The sequence below is a fragment of the Schistocerca serialis genome, chromosome 6 (assembly GCF_023864345.2).
Source record: "Schistocerca serialis cubense isolate TAMUIC-IGC-003099 chromosome 6, iqSchSeri2.2, whole genome shotgun sequence".
NCBI lineage: Eukaryota > Metazoa > Arthropoda > Insecta > Orthoptera > Acrididae > Schistocerca > Schistocerca serialis.
The window spans coordinates 198,530,087-198,553,887 of record NC_064643.1 but is presented as its reverse complement, the minus strand read 5'-3'; the positions used below and the strand labels follow the sequence as shown (position 1 = coordinate 198,553,887).

Sequence of the window (23,801 nt, the reverse complement as noted above, 5' to 3'; positions counted from 1 at the left end):
GTTGTATCCAATCCAGTGGGTGAATCTGTGTTCTGTCGTTTTTAAACACTTTAAACTTTCCCACTGACAGAAAATGTTTGTAATCAAAATTATCGTCTCTGTGTGATAGAACAGGTTCAGGATTGTAAGAGAATCTATTGAACTGTGGTTGTTCGGAATCTAAGTCCCGTACTCTCTGTAGATTACCCAAATTATACGCGCAGCGTGAGTCTGATAGATGTTCGCAAAGTGGCGTCTGCTGTGATGTGTTATTAACTGAAATACCTTTCATCTCTGTTACTTCTTGTTGTAAACTCGATAACTTTCTACGCAACGTGTTATTAGACGAATCGATCTCATTAATTGTCTGCTGTAAATTTTGAAATTCAGGTGTTTGGTTAAATGAAACCGGTGCAGTATCGTCTGATTTATTATCATTATTACTTTCAATAGCGTCAATACGACTGGCTAATTCATCATATTTTTCAGTCAGTATTTTTGCCTGATCATCGGTTTTAGAATCGGATGCATTAATCTGTTTTTGCAACTTACGTGTAGTTTCGCTCAGTTTTTTAACATCAGCTTTGATGACATCGCAATCCTGTGTTAGTTCTAATTGTTCGAATCTGTCTGTCACTGTTTGAATATTTGCTGTGTGTGTATCTGTTTTTGATTTAAGATCAGAAATTTCATCACGTAATTCCGCGTTCAACTGTTCTATGGTATTAATTTTGTCGGACACTGTAGTAATATTATTGTCTACATACGTTTTTGCCTTCGCAAACATTTTACGTTTGTCTTCCTGTCTCTGTGCTGTGATTGTTTCCATTACTTGTCGTTTCACTTTGTTTTGATCCTGAATAAATTTGCGGAAACGCGTATCACTGTTTTGTATATGGTGATTAAGACGTTCGTTAATTTGAGAGTTCTGTTGTTCGGATTTCGCGTCTATCTTTGCGTCCATTGTGCGCGAAAGTTCTACCGTCATTGCTTTAAACTCTTCCCGTAATTGTGTAGCTTTTTCAGAGCATTGTTTAGCGACTCCGCTAATTTCGTCTCTGAGTGTGTCTGTTGCGGCTGTTTGCATTTCCCTTAATTCCTGCGCAACAGACTTAATTTCTTCGCTATTTTTTCTTGAACAAGCCTCAATTTCCGCGCGCAACTGTTCCTTAGTGTCATGACACTGCGCGGCAACAGCTCTAATTTGTTCACTAAGCTGTCTGGAATTGTCTTCTAATTTTTCGTTTAACTGTCTGGAATTGTCGTCTAATTTTTCATTTAACTGTCTGGAATTGTCGTCTAATTTTTCATTTAGCTGTCTGGAATTGTCGTCTAATTTTTCATTTAGCTGTCTGGAATTGTCGTCTAATTTTTCATTTAGCTGTCTGGAATTGTCGTCTAATTTTTCATTTAGCTGTTTGTTCTGTTGTTTGACCTGTTCACTAAGTTGTTTGGAATTTACATTATTATAGTCTAGTTTTTCATTAATTTTATTAAATTTTTCATTAAACTGTTTGAAATTTTGCCGCAAAAATGCCATAATTGGATCCGATTCAAAATTAGCATTTCTATTCTCTGTGCTATTCAATGGTCGATCTGGAATTGTCTCGTTTTGCGTGACCATTTGGTCATTCTGTAATTTACAAAAAGGTTTGCCAGTTAAACATACACTGTCAGTCCCTATTTCGGAATTAAATAAATCCGTCGTGCTTTCACTACACTGACCATTTTCATTCGAAAAATTTGTTTGTATGTTTCTTGAATTTTCCAAACCGGTTGTGTTAAGCTGGGTAGCGCTCATTACAATGGAGCGTCCCGCGTCATCAATTGTCGTCAAATTAACAGAAGAGACAATTGAGTTCGTTTGTTCATCATTAAGATAAAAGTCATCATTAGTGGTTGGAACGCATTGACTGTCAGTGAACGCAGGATTGTTATCATTACACTGCGTGTCACAATTACTATCGGTCACGTTGTTTAAGTCGGTAAATTCACTCATAATACCTCGCGATACACTATTCACAGTCTTTCGCGGCATTTTTACAGTAGTCACAATTATTCACAAAACAATAAGCACAAATGCAAAAGCAACACACAAATACAATAGAGCAACGAATTGCCATTGGCCTGTAGAAAGAAAGTCACAAGATTAGTAAAAGCGTAGCGCCAAATCCTAATTATACTTAAGCAAATAAGAGCAGATATCTGACTGTTTTTCAAAAGACTCTCAACGAAATACGATCCTGGCAGGGTCGCCAAGTGTAACCTCCCCACAAAAATTTAAAAATGACAACATTTAATAGAAATGGAGCCAAGCGTAACCTCCCTAGCAGTTAAATTTAATGACAATAAAAGTGAGAATCGCAATCTGACTCAAAGTGTAAGCTGTCACGAAAAATGATGAAAAACAATTCAGTGCTAATGAAACTTCAGTGACAATGAAAATTCAATTAAACCGAAATATCGGTCTTTGGCCCTGTGCAAAAAAAAAAATCAGAATTAATTTCTTACCTCATTGAAACTGCTTGTCAAATTTCTGCTCTTATTGTTGGCCACGGCTTGGAGGAACTGCATTGCAAATAATTTTTTTTTTTTTTTGAAATTTAACTGAAACTTTTCTTTAAGGGAAATGGAAGGAAATCGTTGGTTCAATTAAATGCTTCTTTTGTTAAAAATATTGCTTTGAAATCAAAATTATTATTGGGGCACTTGTTGAAAATTAATTACAATAAATAAACTTTACATTATCTGATGATTACCTTAATTAACAATATACCTCATTCAGCATCTTGACCAGAATGCCATGTCGACGCTCGCCGACTGCGTCCCGCTCGCGACCGTGACAGGACTAGACCACTACTGCCGACAGACTACATCACACAACTGCACTGGGCTGCTACTACTGACCGACTGCACTACTCACAGACTGCCCACTGACAGACTGCTCGCAACTGTACTACACGACGACTACTAGCGTACTGCTCGCAACACTCGCGCGGTCAAGCCTTGACTAACTACGATAAATGGCTCTCTGGTCAAAGATTTTATCATGCTTCACCATCGCTGCTACGTTACATACGTGTTTCACTACCATATGAGATCCATTGATGAGCTCACGCCAGCACAAGCAACGAACTAGTAGTTATCGTACGACAGTGTTTTTATGAACAGTGCATTTTATACCGCCGCCATAACAAGTACATTTATCCGTAGCGAACCAGTTTACGTATTTATCGAGTCAAGTTCTCTACTGTGTAATATCTGAGTGAAATAATAAGTTTTGATTCAAAGTGCATTCCACGAGTGTCATCAATTAACTACAGAAACTAGTTCATTATAATCCCAAATCCATCACTGTGTGTGCAGCAATACCAGTAAAAAGGCTATATTACGTGAGTATCGGCGCATTAATGCAACAAGAGGATATAATCGGAGTAAACACCGAAAATTTCCAACAAACGCCGGATTATACAACTGACAGAAGACGCCAGGTACTGTGCCACATTAATTACAGTTCAACTCGATGTGGTGGCTTTTCAGTACATTATCAACGTAAAAACTCATTCAGTTTCATTACAACAAAATGATTCTAAAGCAATGTTTTTAACTAACCATCAGTCCTATAGTGTTCATTGATTATTCAATTAAAGAATTTATTGCCACCACAGTACTCATTGTACCTTCAGTACAATGCAAATTCAGTAACATTAAAATCATTCCTGACAGTTGGTGTAGATCAATCTAACTTACAGCAAGTTCAAGTGTTTATCATATGTGTGTGTATATTGTGTCACGTAAATGTTGTTCGCCTGCTAGGCGTGATTAACGTACACCAGTTAGTTCATTCTGTTCAGTCACTTCAAAGAGATTTCTTGTACGCCATCGCCAATATTTATTCAGTAATTCCGTGTAGTAGTCTGAACTACATAGCAAAGCTATTCAGGCTTATTACACGCAATAGCCGCTTTCCAGACGCCCGATGCCGCATGGTCTAAAAGTATTACAGTACATTCGGATAGTGGCATCGCACGCTGCCCTCTTTCTCCCTGCTGTCAGGTCTCCCCTCTCTCGGCAAGTTCCTCCCAGCAGTTTTTATTCTTCGTCGGGTGGCCCTATCTCATGCAGTGGCTTCAAAGTGAGTTCGTTTTGGGATGTTTTAATACTGTGGCCACTTTTTAACTTGTACATGTGGCTTCGGTGTATCTTCCGTACTCCACGACTCGCCACCTATGTTTTTTAACTTTTTTCCACTGTTCCACAATGAACGTCATCGTGTAAGTGTATATTTTAGCCCCCACTGTCTCCCCTTATTATGTTCTTACGTTCAAAAATGGTTCAAATGGCTCTGAGCACTATGGTCATCAGTCCCCTAGAACTTAGAACTACTTAAACCTAACTAACCTAAGGACAGCACACAACACCCAGTCATCACGAGGCAGAGAAAATCCCTGACCCCGCCGGGAATCGAACCCGGGCGTGGGAAGCGAGAACGCTACCGCACGACCACGAGCTGCGGACATGTTCTTATTCCCCCTTTTTATCGCTTTTTGTATGTATCATCTTTTAACTAAATGTATCACCCGGGTGAAGAACGGCGGTTTGTGACAGTGCCAGTTTCTCCCCTGCCCATATGGGGCAAGGGAATGAAGTCACAATGAAAAAGGGGGGGGGGGGACTAGCAGGGCCGCGCGGGATTAGCCGAGCACTCTAGGGCGCTGCAGTCATGGACTGTGGGGCTGGTCCCGGCGGAGGCTCGAGTCCTCCCTCGGGCATGGGTGTGTGTGTTTGTGCTTAGGATAATTTAGGTTAAGTAGTGTGTAAGCTTAGGGAGAAAGACGAAGGTAATGAGAAGTAGTAGAAATGAGAACAGCGAGAAACTTAACATCAGGATTGATGGTCACGAAGTCAATGAAGTTAAGGAACTCTGCTACCTAGGCAGTAAAATAACCAATGACGGACGGAGCAAGGAGGACATCAAAAGCAGACTCGCTATGGCAAAAAAGGCATTTCTGGCCAAGAGAAGTCTACTAATATCAAATACCGGCCTTAATTTGAGGAAGAAATTTCTGAGGATGTACGTCTGGGGTACAGCATTGTATGGTAGTGAAACATGGACTGTGGGAAAACCAGAACAGAAGAGAATCGAAGCATTTGAGATGTGGTGCTGTAGACGAATGTTGAAAATTAGATGGACTGATAAGGTAAGGAATGTGGAGGTTCTACGCAGAATCGGAGAGGTAAGGAATATGTGGAAAACACTGATAAGGAGAAGGGACAGGATGATAGGACATCTGGTATGACATGAGGGAATGACTTCCATGGTACTAGAGGGAGCTGTAGAGGGCAAAAACTGTAGAGGAAGACAGAGATTGGAATACGTCAAGCAAATAATTGAGGACGTAGGTTGCAAGTGCTACTCTGAGATGAAGAGGTTAGCACAGGAAAGGAATTCGTGGCGGGCCGCATCAAACCAGTCAGTAGACTGACGACAAAAAAAAAAGCTTAGGGACTGATGACCTTAGCATTTAAGTCCCATAAGATTAAAAAAAAAAACTAGCAGTCTTCAGTGGCGGACACTCACCTAAAGATGGCTGGACGGTTGCCAGCGGAACAAGAGGTCAACCTGATCCGACTGAAATACCAAAACTTTGGACGAATCCCCGCTGATGGCGCGCGTGATCGACATTAAACACACATGCCACTCTTGCTGAGCCTGCTCCCTCAATGACGCGTCCGCAGTGCATTTGTAAATTGTACCAACAAAGCATAGCAGTGTGAAAATCGGTGCTCTATGTCGTTCTCAGACAATTCATTAACAAAAATCTGTCTAAATCCATTCATTTTCAAATAATTTTTAAAGTAGTTATAGAGCGTTAGAATCGCTACTTGAAGGTCAGTTGCTCTTTTGCTAACAGATTTCATTGGACACCGCTCAGTCGATTGGGCGATGGTCGCACGCGTTTCCTCTCGTCTTTTCTCGCGTTGCTACACGGCCTGTCCCTGATACTGTCTGAAACAAAAGCAAGTTTCTCTGAATGAAGCAGGGTTTCTTTACGAGGGGCAGCGTTCCCAAAACAAATTCTGTCATTTCTTATCCTGCCTCTGGACTTTCATGCATCCACATACACAACACTAATTGTTCCTCAAACGTCCGCCTGTGTACCCTTTTATCAGCCATGGCTTCTCATCTGAAATAACACTGAGAACAAAACTTCAATACTGAGAACTAAATTTTTAGTCAGCTTCAATGTAGGAACACCAATAAGACGTCTACTCATTTTCCCAATTGTGCAAAGCCAAGAGTGATACGGCGATTTCTCGCACGTAGTGTAGATGTTGCCTCTGTCTCAAGTAGTCGAGACGTTCGTAGTCATTGTCGGTACCTAAGAAGCTGCTTCCTGTTTCCTGTGGAGTCATGCGCCCTTATCGCGTTATCAGGCGCACCTGTCTCTGCGCCGTTCTTATATACAATCTCCGTCGCTCGCAAGGAGCACAGTCCACGAAGATATTTGCAAAGTGAAGTCGCGCCCTTGCCGTGCCGAAAGTCAAAAACCTGTAGACCTGGGCTGATAGGTAAGTGCCTAAAAAATAACCTAATACCTATATAAAACATTGCGCGTCCACTCGCATTTCTTCGTCATCGGACGCGTTCTTATTCGAGTGTAGTCTACAAAAAATAACTAAAGAACATCTCACGCCTTTTACTTGGGCGTCGTACAGTATTATTGAGAATCACTGTTGTGTAATACTAAATGTTTCACTTTTTTGTGTTTTGACGTCCCATGGACAGCGATGAAGTCGAAGATGAAGCACAAACTCTGTCAGGAAACGACTAAGTAATCGAACTTTTTCAAGTAATCTTCAGAATTAGAGACGGAGGCTAGATCCTTGACTATAGCACCGTATCACGCGCTCAGAAGGGCCTCCTTGATTCCCAGTGTGACGCAAAGATCCACCTTATCGCTACCAGATAACAGCAATTAGTTCTTTGTATGATAGAAAACAGAGATAGTATGGCTTCGCGTCTAAATACTCTCATATCAGGGAGTCCAAACGAAACGTATAAAGCGAAAAATCAATAATCGCAAAATATGGGGAGCAGTAAGAAGCTGTTTTCAAAGTCTGTACGGAAAACGTGGAAATTTTTTGTAATCAATTTAAGTTACAGTCAGTATAATCACATATCCGAAGTGTGACGGAGAAGCGGTCTCACCAGTCGGTGGAAAGGAAACTACTCTGACAGTAGTTTCAATGAGGTATAAAAAATTTCCACGTTTTTCTGTACATTCTTTGAAAACTGCATCTCCCCACATTTTGCCATTATTGATTTTTTTTCTCTTTTTTATTAGTTTGTTTGTGTAATGGCGTAGTACGAACACCAAACCCGCTGCGATTACATATGTTCCGCGAGGGCCATCAGCCCTCTTAATAGCAGCCAGAAGGGGCGCGAGACATTCTACAGCACTAAGCAAGATTTCAGCGCTCATTCCCGTCACGTGACAGCAATCAGCTGTTTTCAACTTGCTCGGTGAAGTCCACTGACCCCTGGGTACTTGCACTTCAAGTACGCTTATCCGGACTTTTTCTTGTTTTTCTGTAAGAAAACCATTCCCAAAATTTATAGACGTACACTATCTGATTTAAGGTATCCGGACACCCTACATAATAGGCGACTGACCACTAGATGTCACAAGAGGTGCACTCGGTAGTATAAAAGTAGGCGGGTAGTATCCTACCGTCCCTCGTCTAAATTCTACAAGTCCTTTGAAATCCTGGAAAGATATGCTTTCCGCATCCGCCTACCTTCTACAATTCGCAATCCTGTACCAATTCACCCATTTCCCACATCATCTTCTCTTCCTGGAGCACATTCCGACCCGATGCATAATTCGCAAAACCTGGTCCCAGCACCCAGTTTCCCACCGACTAACCAACAATCCTGGTACCCTGCTGCGCCACTACATCCATATTCCAGCTTCCATGCACCTCCTTTCCTCATCCATCCTCTCTCGCCAGAATTTTAAGCACGTCCTACTCCCAAACGATGAAATCCGTCTCGACATATACCCCTCTTTCCAACCCTCCACCTCACGCCATCCTCCAATTTTCTCCTTCCCCTTCATCCACCTTGCTGACTTCTAGTCGCTGTCTGCGGCTCTACAGGGTCTCATATTCATCACTGCACCTTCATCATGACAATTTTTTAGTGTGTCACCTAGCATCAGCATTACACCATTGGATCATTCACGTTCAAGAGTGACTATATTAACTGTGTTATAAAATAGTTAGGTGAGTTATAAAAACCATCAGTGTTTTCATCTATGTGTATTTTACAAATCCTCGTTTATTGTCACTTGTTTTTATGTAAAAATCGTCACTTTTAAGCATTTTTTACAAAATCATCTGCAATTGTCATCTTTTATATGTTTCAAGTATTTTTGAATACCGTTTTTGTAGCCTTTGGCTGAAGAGCGGCTTTTGTCCGCTGTCAGCCCTCCCCCGTTGTGCAGAACTGAAATAACAATAAAAGAAAAAAACAAAAGAAAAAAATCAGCAGAGAAGCCATAATAGCGGAATGGATTGGTCATGAGAGCTCGAGATTTCGAACGTGCACTGCTCTTTCGATGTCTTATCAGTAACAAACTCTATCAGACAGATTTCAAATTTTCTAAATCTGCCCAAGTCGAGTGTTGGTGACTGTGAAATGGAAATGCGAAGGAACATACTCAGCTAAACCAAGACAAGGTAGACCGTAAATACGGACAAACAGGACCGGCGAACACTGCAGAGCGTTGTTGCGAAAAATCTCATAGAATCAGCGAAAGGAATCACTCTTCAGTTCCAGACTGCGACCAGCCGTTCAGCTAGCACAATGAATCTGGGTAGTGAGTTAAAAAGAATGGGGCACAATGACCCAGCAGCTTCTCATAAGCCACACGTTTCGATAGTCAGTGTTAAGTGACCGTGGAGGTGTAATAAAGAGTGACGTCAGTGAATGGTGGATGACTGGAAACAATTGACGTGGAGTGATGAATCACACTATATCCTGTGATAATCTGATGGAAGGGTTTGGGTTTTCTGTATACCTGAAGACCATTACTTGCCACCGTGTGAAGTACGGGTGAGGTGGTGTTACGGTATGGGTATCTTTTTTGTCGTGGTCCACTCATTGCGCTTAAGAAAATGTTAAATGAGAAAGGATATGAAGAACATTACAGCATTGTGTACAGCTTACAGGAGAGGAGCAGTTCGAAGACGGTGACTGTATCAGCATGGCAATGCACCCTGTCATAAAGCAGAATTACTGAGGCAGTGGTTTGTGGACAACAACATTCGTGAAATTGACTGGCCTGCCGAGAAACCCGATCTGAATCCAGTGGAACACCTTTGGGATGAGTTAGAAAGTCGACTTTACTGCAGAACGCAGCGTCCAACATAGCTACCTTCTCCGATTTCGGCTTCTGATACTCTATGATTAGCTGAGGCGCATGTCGGACAACTGGTACTGAGCGAGGTAAAGCAGTGGTAAGACACTGGTCTTCAGATTCCCTTCCGGTCGTCCAGATTTGCGATTGGCGTGGTTTCCCTAATCTTTTCGAAAAGCACAAGGCCGATTTCCTTTCAAGTCCGAGTTTCCGTTCCGTCTCTAATGACCTCACTGTCGACGGGACGTTAACGCCAATCTTTGATGATTGATTTGCAAAGCACACTTCAGAACTGGTCGGCTCCATTATGTCTGTTCTAGCGATAGGTTGCGTCCCTGACGTTTAAGTTCGCACCAAGACAACTAAAAGATGATCTGGGTACACGCAAATCCTGCCGCATCCCTCAAATGGACTGTAAAATCTTATGGTTTCCTACAGCCACACTCCGTATGAGTTCACTCTGTTCTCTCCGCTGGCTCATTCTGAGAGAAAACAGGGTGTGATGTTGACATAGTGCACTTACAGCTGAACAAGGCGAATATCGTAATACATAACAGCTCTTCTATTTCGTGAACGGTTCAAAGTAATCGCCACAAGGTTTTCGGCCAATGGTTCTACGCACACAGGCACGTAATATGTTGTGTGTACACTCTTGAAACTTGTATCAAACAGACATACTTACGGAAGTATGATTTTTAAAGTGGAACTATCTCTTTAAAGGCATTTTTGAAAGCTTTTGAATCCTGAGTTACTAACGAGCATCAAAAATTATTCAGGGATTAGTGAACACGGGGTTGTCGTAGTGAGATTGAATATTGTAATCTCAAATACCCGAAAAATAAGCGAAAAGTATACCTATTCACAAAAGCAGATAAAAATTCACTTGACTCCTTCCTGAGAGACAATCTTCACTCATTCCAAATTAATAATATGAGTGCAGATCAGATGTGGCTTAAATTCAAAGAAATAGTATCGGCAGCAGTAGAGAGATTATACCAAATAAATTAACAAACGACGGAGCTGATCCTCCTTGGCACACAAAACTGGTTAGAACACTGTTGCAGATACAACGAAACAAACATGCCAAATTTAAACAGACGCAAAATCCCCAAGATTGGCGATCTTTTAGAGAAACTCGAAATTTAGCGCGGACTTCAGTGCGAGATGTCTGTAACAGTTTCCACAACGAAACGTTGTCTCGAAACTTGGCAAAAAATCAAAAGAGATTCTGGTCGTATGTGAAGAACGTTAGCGACAAGAAACAATCAATGCCTTCTCTGCGCGATAGCAATGGAGATACAATCGAAGACAAAGCTGCCAAAGCAGAGTTACTAAACACAGCCTTCCGAAATGCCTTCACAAAAGAAGACCATGTAAATATTCCAGAATTCGAATCGAGAACAGCTGCCAACATGAGTAACGTAGAAGTATATATCCTCGCATTAGTGAAGCAACTTAAATAACTTAATAGAAGCAAGTCTTCTGGTCCAGACTGTATACCAATTAGTTTCCTTTCGGAGTATGCTGATGCATTAGCTCCACACTTAACAATCATATACAACCGTTCGCTACACGAAAGATCCGTACCCAAAGGCTGGAAAGTTTCACAGGTCACACCAATATTCAAGAAAGGTATAATCCATTAAATATCGTTAACGTCGATATGTAGCAGGATTTTAGAACATACATTGTGTTCGAACATTATGAATTACCTCGAAGAAAACTGTCTATTGAAACACAGTCAACAGGGGTTTAGAAAACATCGTTCCTGTGAAACACAACTGGCGCTTTATTCACAAGAGGTGTTGAGTGCTATTGACAAGGGATTTCAGATCCGTTCCGTATTTCTAGATTTCCGGAGGGCTTTTGACACTGTACCACACAAGCGGATCTTAGTGAAATTGCGTGCTTATGCAATATCGTCTCACTTATGTGACTGGTTTTGTGATTTACTGTCAGAGAGGTCACAGTTTGAAGTAGTTGACGGAAAGTCATCGAGTAAAACAGAAGTGATTGCTGGCGTTGCCCAAGGTAGTGCTACAGGCCCTATGGTGTTCCTTGTCTATATAAATGATTTGGGAGACAATCTAAGCAGCCGTCTATGGTTGTTTGCAGATGGCGCTGTCGTTTATCGACTAATAAAGTCATCAGAAGATCAAAACAAACTGCAAAACGACTTAGAAAAAATATCTGAATGGTGCGAAAAGTGGCAGTTGACCCTAAATAACGAAAAGTGTGAGGTCATCCACATGAGTGCTAAAAGGTACTCGTTAAACTTCGGTTGCACTATAAATCAGTCTAATCTAAAAGCCGTAAACTCAACTAAATACCTAGGTATTACAATTGGAAGGAACACATAGAAAATGTTGTGGGGAAGGCTAACCAAAGACTGCGTTTTATTGGCAGGACACTTATAAAATGTAACAGATCCACCAAGGAGACTGCCTATACTACGCTTCTCCGTCCTCTTTTAGAATAGTGCTGCGCGGTGTGGGATACTTACCAGATAGGACTGGGAGAGAGTCACATAAATGATATAGGTTTTGGGCTGGACATCGTTAAAAGAAATGCGTTTTTCGTTGCGACGGAATCTTCTCACGAAATTCCAGTCACCAACTTCCTCCTCCGAATGCGGAAATATTTTGTTGACACCGACCTTCATAGGGAGGAACGATCGCCACTATAAAAAAAAAGGAAATCAGAGCTCGTACGGAAAGATATAGGTGTTCCTTGTTTCCGTGCGCTATACGAGATTGGAAAAATAGATAATTGTGGAGGTTGTTCGATGAACCATCACTTAAATGTGATTTGCAGAGTATCCATACAGATGTAGATGTAGTACAGTGATGCAAAGCTTCTTAATGCTGAAGTCGAAACTTTTAGCAAAAATACCCGATAAATGGCCAACTGGAGTGGCCGAGCGGTTCTAGGCGCTACAGTCTGAAACCGCGCGACCGCTACGGTCGCAAGTTCGAATCCTGCCTCGGGCAAGGATGTGAGTGATGTCCTTAGGTTAGTTAGGTTTAAATAGTTCTAAGTTCTAGGGGACTGATGACCTCAGAAGTTAAGTCCCATAGTGCTCAGAGCCATTTTGAACCCGATAAATGTTGACAAACAAGGAGCCTGAATCAGACATTCTGTTGTAAACATCGTGAAGTGCGGCTCTCGTGCCATTCGCTAGCGGTGTATCAAGCCTTTAGACTGTTTACTTGTTTTCAAAAGGTTCTGAGCACTAAGGGACTTAACTTCTGAGGCCATCAGTCCCCTAGAACTTAGAACTACTTAAACGCAACTAACCTATGGACATCACACACATCCATGCCCGAAGCAGGAATCTAACCTGCAACCGTAGCGGTCTCGCGGTTCCAGACTGTAGCGCCTAGAACCGCTCGGCCACCACGGCCGGCCACACTATCCATGCCACCGTGCTGTGCGTGACAAACGTTATCTTGCACCACTGCTAGACATTCCTTTACCGTTCCATGCGCAAATGCAGGTAGGGAAAGCGACTGTCTTATGACTCCGTGCGAGCTCTAATTACTCTTGTCTTGTCTTCGCGGTCATCACGAAAAAAACAAATGTACGTTGACGGCAGTAGAATCGTTCTGCAGTCAGCCGAAAATCCCGGTTCTCTATATTTTCTCGGTAGTGTTCCACAGAGAGGACATCGTCATCCCTGCAGGGATTCCCGTTCGAGCGCTGGAAGCATCTCCGTAACACTCGCGCGTTGATCGAACTCACCGATAACAAATCTATCAGCAAGTACTGTAGTAGCAGTAGCGCTAAAAGGAAACACGTTTTATATTAGCAGCATAGGCCTATCTTCTTGTTGCATATAACGAAGGAGTTTGGCATCAGAACTTGACGGTGTTTACGTAACAATAGCCATTAAGTTTTAGCAGATTTCTCGAATACCTTAACGAAATGTTTCAAAGCAACATTAGCAAGCATTGTATCACAGTATTAGCTTTTTCAAGAGACTCCGACTGTCATTAAAATGTACGAGGGGATTTCCAATTATTCCCCCTCTTTCGGCTACAAAAACCTTATTTTTTTAACATAATCTCCGATCAATGCGACAACCTTACGGCACCTTACTGGGAGGGCCCTTTATACCCGTATGGTACCACCCTGCTGGTCGACGTCGAAGCCAACGCCGTGCTGCATCAATAACTTACCGATCTTCCACGTACTGCTTCCTACAGATTGCACCTTCATTGTTTATGTTCTTCTGTTAGGCGGCGATGAACCGAGCTGGTACATACCTTTGAGGACCCCGACTAGTGGACGAGTGTGTCAGCACTACCAACATCGACGATCCGTTGAGCAGCGAGGTGTTTACTTGTGACCTGCCCGCATGTTCCAACATTACAGAAGTCACAGTTGTGTGCGGCCGGACGGCACGCGGGAGATCAGACAGGTTTGCGCAACTTGTTGCGATGATGACAGACGTCTCGCTCAACGACTTGCCGTGCTTTCGTTCACTTCCAGGTCTCGCAGACTTTCAGCACGCACCTATCGATGTCTGTGATGCTCTGGTTTTCCACCAAAAGGAACTCAATGACAGCTCTCTGCTTGGAACGCGCCTCCCTTACTGACGTCATTTTTTAGGCTACGTGTAGAACCGCCACCAGTCGGCAGTTTATGAAACGGGAATGTTCCACGATTACTCACAACAGATTCCGCATTTTTTTTCAGCCGAAATTGGCCGAGAGAAAAATGTGTTGTATTACTTATTGAACGCCCTTCGTGTATCATTCCATTCCAAGAAATATGCTTGCTTCACTGTATCAGTCGATACGAGATTTATGAGTATTAACCGTACAATAGAGTTACACGACACTCTGAGTGCTGCCATTTGCCGACAACCTCGTTTCGATATTTTGAGTCGTTCACGGACTAAAAGGGGGTATTGTGACAGACTTGGACGAGTAACCTGGTGTTCCACAGAAAGCCTTCAGTGAAGCAACCGTAGAGTTTTGACCATATTGTGTAGAGCTGTTGAGGGAACCATCTCGGCATTCAAGTGAAGTGACTGAGGAAAACCACAGGAGGAGCTGACGTTTACATCTTCCTAAGAAAGTGACTGCGTCTAGAACGAAGCTTTAAATGGTTCATTCGCAGGTTCTTGGTTATATGCATCTGGTGCTCATTCTTTTCAGAATCTGCATAGTCCCGACATCCGCTGACCGCAGCAGAGGCTCGACTTGATGGAGGGTGTGGAGTGGTGCCCGAGAGAGCTGGTGCTGTCGGCGCTGGCGGTGCTGGTGCTGTTGTGGGTGTGCTACTACAGGCACTACATCTACTGGAGCACCAGGGACGTGCCGCAGCTCTGGCCCTGGACGCCGTTTGGGAACACCCGCAAGAGCATTCTCGGCACCCAGAGTTTGGCCGATGACCTCGACGAGATGTACCAACGGTTTAGAGGTGAGAACACGCTCCAAATGGACGTAAGAGCATTGACAGCAGAAGGGGCCTTTCGCGGTTTTAATGTCGTAGCTGAAGCCCTTGTTCCCCTATTTGTCTGTACTAATGAGACCAGTTCTACGCACCTTCCCCGCCCCCTTAGCTAAATGGTCAGTATGTCTGACAGCTATGTGGACGACCATAACTCAATTTCCGGTACTGCCAGAGATTTTTCCCTGGTGGAAGGATTGGAGGCAAGTGCACTCAGCCTCCTGATGCCAGTTAAGGTGCTATATGAGCGCAATGTAGCGGTTCTAACGAGGAGAACACGGCAAGTGCCATAACCCGATTTCCCAGAAGCTTCATTGAGTGGAAGAGTGCTCAAAATGAGCGAACACGCGTTTCTGTTTAGGTGTGGGTACTATATCTTTTACTGAGCACACTTTGTGCCTCTTAGCGAGTGAGTACATTACTGGCCATTAAAATTGCTACACCAAGAAGAGATGCAGATGATAAACGGGTATTCATTGCACAAAATAATTATACTAAAACTGACATGTGATTACATTTTCACGCAATTGGAGTGTATAGATCTTGAGAAATCAGTACCCAGAACAACAACCTCTGGCCGTAATAACGGCCTTTATATGCCTGGGCATTGAGACAAACAGAGCTTGGATGGCGTGTACAGGTACAGCTGCCCATGCAGATTCAACACTATAACACAGTTCATCAACAGTAGTGACTCGTGTATTGTGACGAGCCAGTTGCTCGGCCACAATTGACCAGACGCTTTCAATTGGTGAGAGATCTGGAGAATGTGCTGGCCAGGGCAGCAGTCGAACATTTTCTGTATCCAGAAGGGCCCGTACACCTGCAACATGCGGCCGTGCATTATCCTACTGAAATGTAGGGTTTCGCAGGGATCGAATGAAGGGTAGAGCCACGGGTCGTAACACATCTGAAATGTAACGTCCACTGTTCAAATTGGCGTCAATGCGAACAAGAGGTGACCGAGACGTGTAACCAATGGCACCCCATACCATCACGCCGGGTGATACGCCAGTATGGCGATGACGAATACACGCTTCCAATGTGCGTTCACCGCGATGTCGCCAAACACGGATGCGACCATCATGATGCTGTAAACAGAACCTGGATTCATCCGAAAAAATGACGTTTTGCCATTCGTGCACCCAGGTCCGTCGTTGGGTACACCAACGCATGCACTCCTGTCTGTGATGCAGCTTCAAGGGTAACCGCAGCCATGGTCTCCGAGCTGATAGTCCATGCTGCTGCAAACGTCGTCGAACTGTTCGTGCAGATGGTTGTTGTCTTGTAAACGTCCCCATCTGTTGACTCAGGGATAGAGACGTGGCTGCACGATCCGTTACAGCCATGCGGATAAGATTCCTGTCATCTCGACTGCTAGTGATACGAGGCCGTTGGGATCCAGCACGGCGTTCCGTATTACCCTCCTGAACCCACTGATTCCATATTCTGCTGACAGTCATTGGATCTCGACCAACGCGAGCAGCAATGTCGCGATATGATAAACCGCAATCGCGATAGGCTACAATCCGACCTTTATCAAAGTCGGAAACGTGATGGTACGCATTTCTCCTCCTTACAAGGGGCTTCACAACAACGCTTCAGCAGGCAACGCCAGTCAACTGCTGTTTGTGTATGAAAAATCTGTTGGAAACTTTCCTCATCAGGCTCATCAGTGGTTATGTAGGATTTGCAGCAGAGATAGGAAGATAGTGGAACAGGAGGGGAAAATTGCTGCCCTTCAGGATGAGCTAGATCAGGCTAGGGAAGATCTGGACAGGTTAAGGAGGGAGAAGGGCAAAGAGAGGTGGGAAGTGGCAACAGGTAACAGAAGGAACAGGCCTAGAACTAAGTCTGACAGTTTTGTGGTGAATGTCAAAAATAAGTTTGACCTGTTGCTTCAGTTAGAAACTGGTGAGCCTCAAGCAGAGGTAGGTGTAGACAGGACACAACAAACTTTCAATAGGAAATTGAAAAAGAATGTAGGAAAGTCATCGAAAAGGAAGAAAGTTTTGTTGTTAGGCAATTCTCATGCCAGAGGTGTAGGCCAACTTCTGCAGGAGGAATTAGGACCAGAATACCAGGTCACAAATTTTTTCAAACCAAGTGCTAGTCTGGATCAGGTGACAGAGGATTTAGGTTCACTCTGTAAAGAATTTACCAGGGAAGACACCGTGGTTATTGTGGGAGGGTCAGGCATCGAGACACACCAATGTTGAATTTGTATCTGTCCTGAGACGCCATGACCAGCCTCATTTGAACTCTTCTGTTGGGAGAGTTAATTTGGAGTTGGAACAGCTGCTTGGGTCGGGTGCGGGGGCTCATATTGGTGTGGTTCCTGTTGATTATCTCAGTAGGTGGGACTATACCAGGCACGGCCTACATCTCAACAGGAAAGGGAAGGGGAAACTGGCTGGGGTAATAGCAGGAAATTTAAGGGGGGGAGGCACTGCCATGAATGGTAAAATACCAGTGGTTACAGGTGTTGGAGCAGCACCTTTTTTAGGATAGGTAAGACAGAAAGATGTCAAGTTCTACGAGAGGTCAGGATTGAAACAAATCTTCAGTTTAGGAAAGAAATTAAACAGCACAATTCTAGCACATTGGATCACCAATCACAGCTATCAATTATAAATTTTCACCAATCACCAGAAATTTTATCTCCACCAAGTAGTATCTCAGTCCTAGGTAATTGCATTGATGAATTAAAGTCACCCAACCCAGTTGACATAATCTGCCTCTCTGAACACCATGTGACCACTGGTATAGGAACTAGGCCTAAGCACAATGAGAAACTCAGACAGGAGAGTACTGCAAATGTTAGAATAAGGAAAGGTTCTCATAAAAGAATAATTAAAAATAATGTAAGTATATTCATCAAAATATTGGGAGTTTAAAGAATAAAGTAGATGAGCTTCTGGTTTGTTTAGAAGATTTAGAAGCTGAGAATGAAATAGATATACTATGCCTGTCTGAGCATCACATTGTTACTGATATGGGTAAGGTAAATGTAAGTGGTTATAAGCTCTCTGCACATGTAATGAGAGAAAATATGGAGAAAGGAGGAGTTGCCATATATGTCAAAAGTTATCATTGTGCAAAAAGTATAGAAACAAAAAAGTTTTGTGTAGAGAAACATATAGAAGCATGTGCCTGTGAGCTTAAATTAAATAAAGGCACATTTATAATTGTAACTGTATATAGGTCCCCATCAGGAAATTTTCATCTATTTCCGAAAAATTTGGACTCCTTGTTGTGCTATCTGTCAGACAGGGGGAAGCAAATTATTATTTGTGGGGACTTCAATGTAGATTGTCTGAAAGAGGGTAATAGGAAAAATGACCTTGAAGTATTACTCGGTTCTTTCAATTTGACACCCGTTATTGATTTTCTTACTCGGGTGGTAAAGGATAGCAGCTCACTGATAGATAACTTCTTTATAGACCAAGATAAGTTTAACCAGATAAATGCTCAGCCTGTTGAGAATGGTCTTTCTGATCATGGTGCACAGCTGGTTACAATATATGACATAGCTCCATTCAGCAATACTAAACAGTCCTCCAAAGTAGTACATTCAGTCAACGATTTAACAATTGCAAATTTCAGGGAAAGCCTACAGCAGTTAGACTGGGATGAGGTGTACCGTGAACCTGATGCCAATTTAAAATATAATTTATTTCATGACATTTTTGTAAATGCATTTGAAAACTGCTTCCCCAAGAAAATAGTTAAATATACTCGTAAGAAACCTTGTAACAAACCATGGCTTACTAAGGGTATAAAAATATCTTGTAACCGGAAAAGGGAAATGTATCTGACAGCAAGAAAGAGTAGTGACCCAGAAACTATCAAAAATTATAAAAACTACTGTGTTATATTAAGAAAAGTTATTAAAAAATCCAGGAGTATGTGTATCATGTCTGAAATCAGCAACTCTGATAATAAAATTAAAACAATTTGGAATATTATTAAAAGAGAAACAGGTCAACCAAGAGCACAGGAAGACAGTATTACCATCAAATTGAATGAAAACTTTACGAACAAAAAGTGAGAAGTTGAAAATATTTTTAATAATCATTTTCTAAATGTTGTGGATATAGTAGGATCCAGGTGTTCATTAGAAGATGCTAGGCTGTTAATGGAAGAGGCCATACCTATGCAATTTGATACAATTGAAATCTCACCCACTTCTCCCTCTGAAATTAGGATAATAATAAACTTGCTTAAAAGCAAAAACTCACATGGAATTGATGGCATTTCCAGCAAAATACTAAAAGCTTGTTCTCAACAGATAAGTAAGATTCTCAGCCTCCTGTGTAATAGCTCTCTGGAACAGGGCATTTTCCCTGATAGACTGAAATATGCTATCGTTATACCTTTGCATAAAAAGGGGGATAGATCTGATGTCAACAATTACCGTCCAATCTCCCTTCTAACAGCTTTATCCAAAATTTTTGAGAAAGTAATGTATTCAAGAGTAGCTTCACATATCTGTAAAAATGAAGTACTAACAAAATGTCAGTTTGGTTTCCAGAAAGGTTTTTCAACAGAAAATGCCATATATGCTTTCACCAGTTAAATTTTGAATGATCTGAATAACCGAACACCACCCATTGGGATTTTTTGTGATCTCTCAAAGGCTTTTGATTGTGTAAATCATGAAATTCTGCTAGACAAGCTCAAATATTGTGGCATGAGTGGGACAGTGCACAAATGGTTTAATTCGTACCTATCTGGAAGAGTGCAGAAAGTTGAAATAAGTAGTTCTCGTAACATGCAAAGATCAGCACATTCCTCAAACTGGGGAACTATCAAGAATGGGGTTCCACAAGGGTCAGTCTTGGGTCCTTTGTTGTTCTTATTATATATTAATGACTTACCATTCTATATTCATGAAGAGGCAAAGTTAGTTCTCTTTGCTGATGATACAAGTATAGTAATCACACCTGAGAAACAAGAATTAACTGATGAAATTGTCAATACTGTCTTTCAGAAAATTACTAAGTGGTTCCTTGTAAACGGACTCTCACTGAATTTTGATAAGACACAGTACATACAGTTCTGTACAGTGAATGGTATGACGCCATTAATAAATATAGACCTTAATCAGAAGCATATAGCTAAGGTAGAATATTCCAAATTTTTGGGTATGTCCATTGATGAGAGATTAAATTGGAAGAAACGCATTGATGATCTGCTGAAACGTTTGAGTTCAGCTACTTATGCAATAAGGGTCATTGCAAATTTTGGTGATAAACATCTTAGTAAATTAGCTTACTACGTCTATTTTCACTCATTGCTTTCATATGGCATCATATTTGGGGTAATTCATCACTGAGGAATAAAGTATTTATTGCACAAAAGCGTGTAATCAGAATAATAGCTGGAGTCCACCCAAGATCATCCTGCAGACATTTATTTAAGGATCTAGGGATATTCACAGTAGCTTCTCAGTATATATACTCTCTTATGAAATTTGTTATTAACAACCAAACCCAATTCAAAAGTAATAGCTGTGTGCATAACTACAATACTAGGAGAAAGGATGATCTTCACTATTCAAGATTAAATCTAACTTTGGCACAGAAAGGGGTGAATTATACTGCCACTAAAGTCTTTGGTCACTTACCAAATAGCATCAAAAGTCTGACAGATAACCAACAAGTATTTAAGAAGAAATTAAAAGAATTTCTGAATGACAACTCCTTCTACTCCATAGAGGAATTTTTAGATATAAATTAAGAAAAAAACCAAAAATATTAAAAAAATAAAAATAAAAAATAAAGAAAAACAAAAAAATAAAGTTGTTATATTAACTTAAGTATGTTGTTAAATTAACCTAATTATGTCATGTATTGGAAAATTCGACTCGTTCCACATCATTACGAAATATCGTATTCATGATCCATGGAACTAGTATTAATCTAATCTAATCTAATCTAATCATGTCAGCACGTTGTAGGTGTCGCCACCGGCGCCAACCTTGTGTGAATGCTCTGAAAAGCTAATCATTTGCATATCACAGCATCTTCCTCCTGTCGGTTAAATTTCGCGTCTGTAGCACGTCATCTTCGTGGTGTAGCAATTTTAATGGCCAGTGGTGTAGTTCAACCACAGCGCTGGCACAGTGGCCAGTGTCACGGCTTAACACTTTATCCTCCCGTGTTCGAAACTTGATTATTATTTTTAATTTTATTTTTGTTTTTATTTTATCAACCCGTGTCCGTAAAAGATTACTGCACGAATGTTTTCCCGCGTATATTGTAATAACGTTGACCTTATTCACCTACTAATTGTATGTATAGTGAATGAAAAACAGTACACAATAACTGCATGGAAATAATTTGAAATTCTTTTCGGTGAAATTCCTGTACCGTAACTTGATTCATTCAATCAGTTGCCACTTTTTGGAAAAGTGATCCTTTATAAGTGCTTTGCCGCGAAATTATTGCCAACGCGTGAAGTCTTCAGCAATGTTAACGACGTTTCTTTCCCGAGCGAGATTCATATCAAGAAATGTCGCTGTGGCAAAGCCTTTGCGCGATGTTCCTGGTGTTTGGAATTACTATGTTTCATATATTTTTATGATCGGTATCCCCCAAGGAAATGCACCACATCTTCCTAAAGAATAAACAAGAATAAATTACAAGAGTTAACAAAAGAATTGATATAACAATGGAGTATAAGAACATGATAATTTAAAAAGATTGTAAATCCAGAAAATAGCATATACTCATACATCAAGAAATAAATGTATGACACATGTAGCGTAACCCAGTTGTTATTACAGTTAATATAACGTCTTTATATACTCCAACTTGATAAGAAACATTCGTGTAGTAACCTCCTGCGTACATGAGTAGATAAATGAAAAAATGAAATAAATAAAAACAGTAATCAGATTTCGAACACGGGACACGAAAGTCAGAGGCCACGACGCTAGCCCCCAGTTGTGCTGAGCTTATCGTGCGCTACAAGGCATCTGAGGTACTTCGAAAACTTCGATGGCCGATTCCTCAGAGAAGGTCGACTACGGAAAAGACGAGAAACGTGGTCGCTTATTTTGTCTTTACTTCCACTGACCGAAGTTTCTGCGAAATCGAGTTATGGCACTTGCATTGTTCTCCTCGTAAGTCCTGGGAAGCTGGCAGTGGCTGGGAGTGTAGTTTGATGATCCAGTGCCCCTCCAAATCGCATCCAAATGACGCCATTGGCAGCGGATAACACGGCGGTCGGTCGGAACTCTATGGCCCGACAGGGCCAGTAGACCGTGTTACACATCTTGCACAGTCAGCTGATTTCGGTCCCAATTACCACTTTCAAGTGATCAATAACTGCACTACATTAGTTTTGAAAGCGAGCTCGGGTTTTGTTTTTCACCTTCTGTAGTCGATTCTTGCCTCTCACTGTGAATGTAGCAAACAAGTAGCGAACGCATACGTGCATCTGTGGCGCTTGTTCTCTACAGTTCAGAGGTTGTTGTCAGGTTAAATTCTATTGCAAACAAACCCGTATCAAGTTCTCAGAAGATAACACGACAGGAGCGCACGACTCATTTCCCACTATCATAGTCACAATGCATTACACATGGAATTCTGTGAGCTACTGGTAAATCGTAGCGTATCGCGTATTTTAGTGTCGATCACTAATGAGAAGTTCAATTGAAAGATTGCTTTCGAAAGGGAGTTACTGCCCCTTATGATTTGTTGTGGGATGGTCTCTATTAAAAATGGGAGCATTTGCGGCCCACACTCAATCTTGACTGTGGAGTAAACTTCACGGTGAGCAGTCAGAGCAGGACTTAACATATTTACACATCTATCGACAGAAAGACAAATGTACGTAACAGCTGTGAAGTCAGTCAAACATTGCAACTACTGCCAGCTCCATGGAGTGTTCGCCATACGCTGCACGAACACTTTGTGAGGATGGGATACCTAATAAACATCTACATCAGATCTGTTCACTATAGAAAATTCATATACACAGACCACCATCGGCTTAGTTTGTATCTTGGTGACTAGAGGGAAACCTCATACCGTATGCTGTACGACGTACTAGAATCATTCTTTTGGCGTGTACCAACGTGTGCCGCGACTTTTCAGTCCAGACGGTCTTTCCCTGTGTTCCGAGGGGAAAATGCTGATGTTCCTGCACCCACGCTAATCTCTGTATGCCCAGTGAGCTGCAGTTTCAGGTTTACTCGTACAGATCTTTGGATAATGTGCCCGATTAGTAAGATGGTTGTATCCAGAATGAAATTTTCACTCTGCAGCGGAGTGTGCGCTGATATGAAACTTCCTGGCAGATTAAAACTGTGTGCCGGACCGAGACTCGAACTCGGGACCTTTGCCTTTCGCGGGCAAGTGCTCTGCCGAGTCTCGGTCCGGCACACAGTTTTAATCCGCCAGGAAGTTTCAAGATGGTTATAGGTTGTATGCAGCTCATACGTTGTTGGCCATTTCTGAAATGTCGTACTGTGGATAGTGCATCCACTGTGACAGTGCCAGCTAGTTGACTGTGAGCCCTGTTATCCGTACTTTGTTGACTGCAGGAAAGCAGTGGACCTCGGCAGCAGCAGTTTTACCAGAGTACACGTTTTCACAATGCCTGCTTGCTCTGAGAGATGGAGAGTCCCATACAACTAGTCACGTTCTGATAAGCAGGTCTGACGTATCTTGACCGTCTTCAGGAGAAATGCGACTAAGATTGCCAGGTCTAAAGACACCACCACCACGTGCCACGTTGATACGCAACATTTTCTTACCCATTACTTAAGTTTGAAACTTCAGTTTCTGCCTTTAGCATGAATTATCGCGGCGCGGGATTAGCCGAGCGGTCTAAGGGCGCTGCAGTCATGGACTGTGCGGCTGGTCCCGGCGGAGGTTCAAGTCCTCCCTCGGGCATGGGTGTGTGTGTGTGTGTTTGTCCTTAGGATAA

The 23,801-nt window shown here is 42.1% G+C and overlaps 1 protein-coding gene across 1 annotated transcript in view; it reads left to right on the top strand.

The window, feature by feature from the left end:
- The first annotated feature begins 14,614 nt into the window (after positions 1-14,614).
- The window catches only part of LOC126484746 (probable cytochrome P450 6a14), a 75,224-nt gene continuing 66,037 nt past the window's right edge, over positions 14,615-23,801 (top strand). Inside the window, exon 1 of the mRNA XM_050108340.1 lies at positions 14,615-14,831. Within this exon, the coding sequence (XP_049964297.1) occupies positions 14,615-14,831 (217 nt within the window). The remainder of the gene's footprint in view (positions 14,832-23,801) is intronic.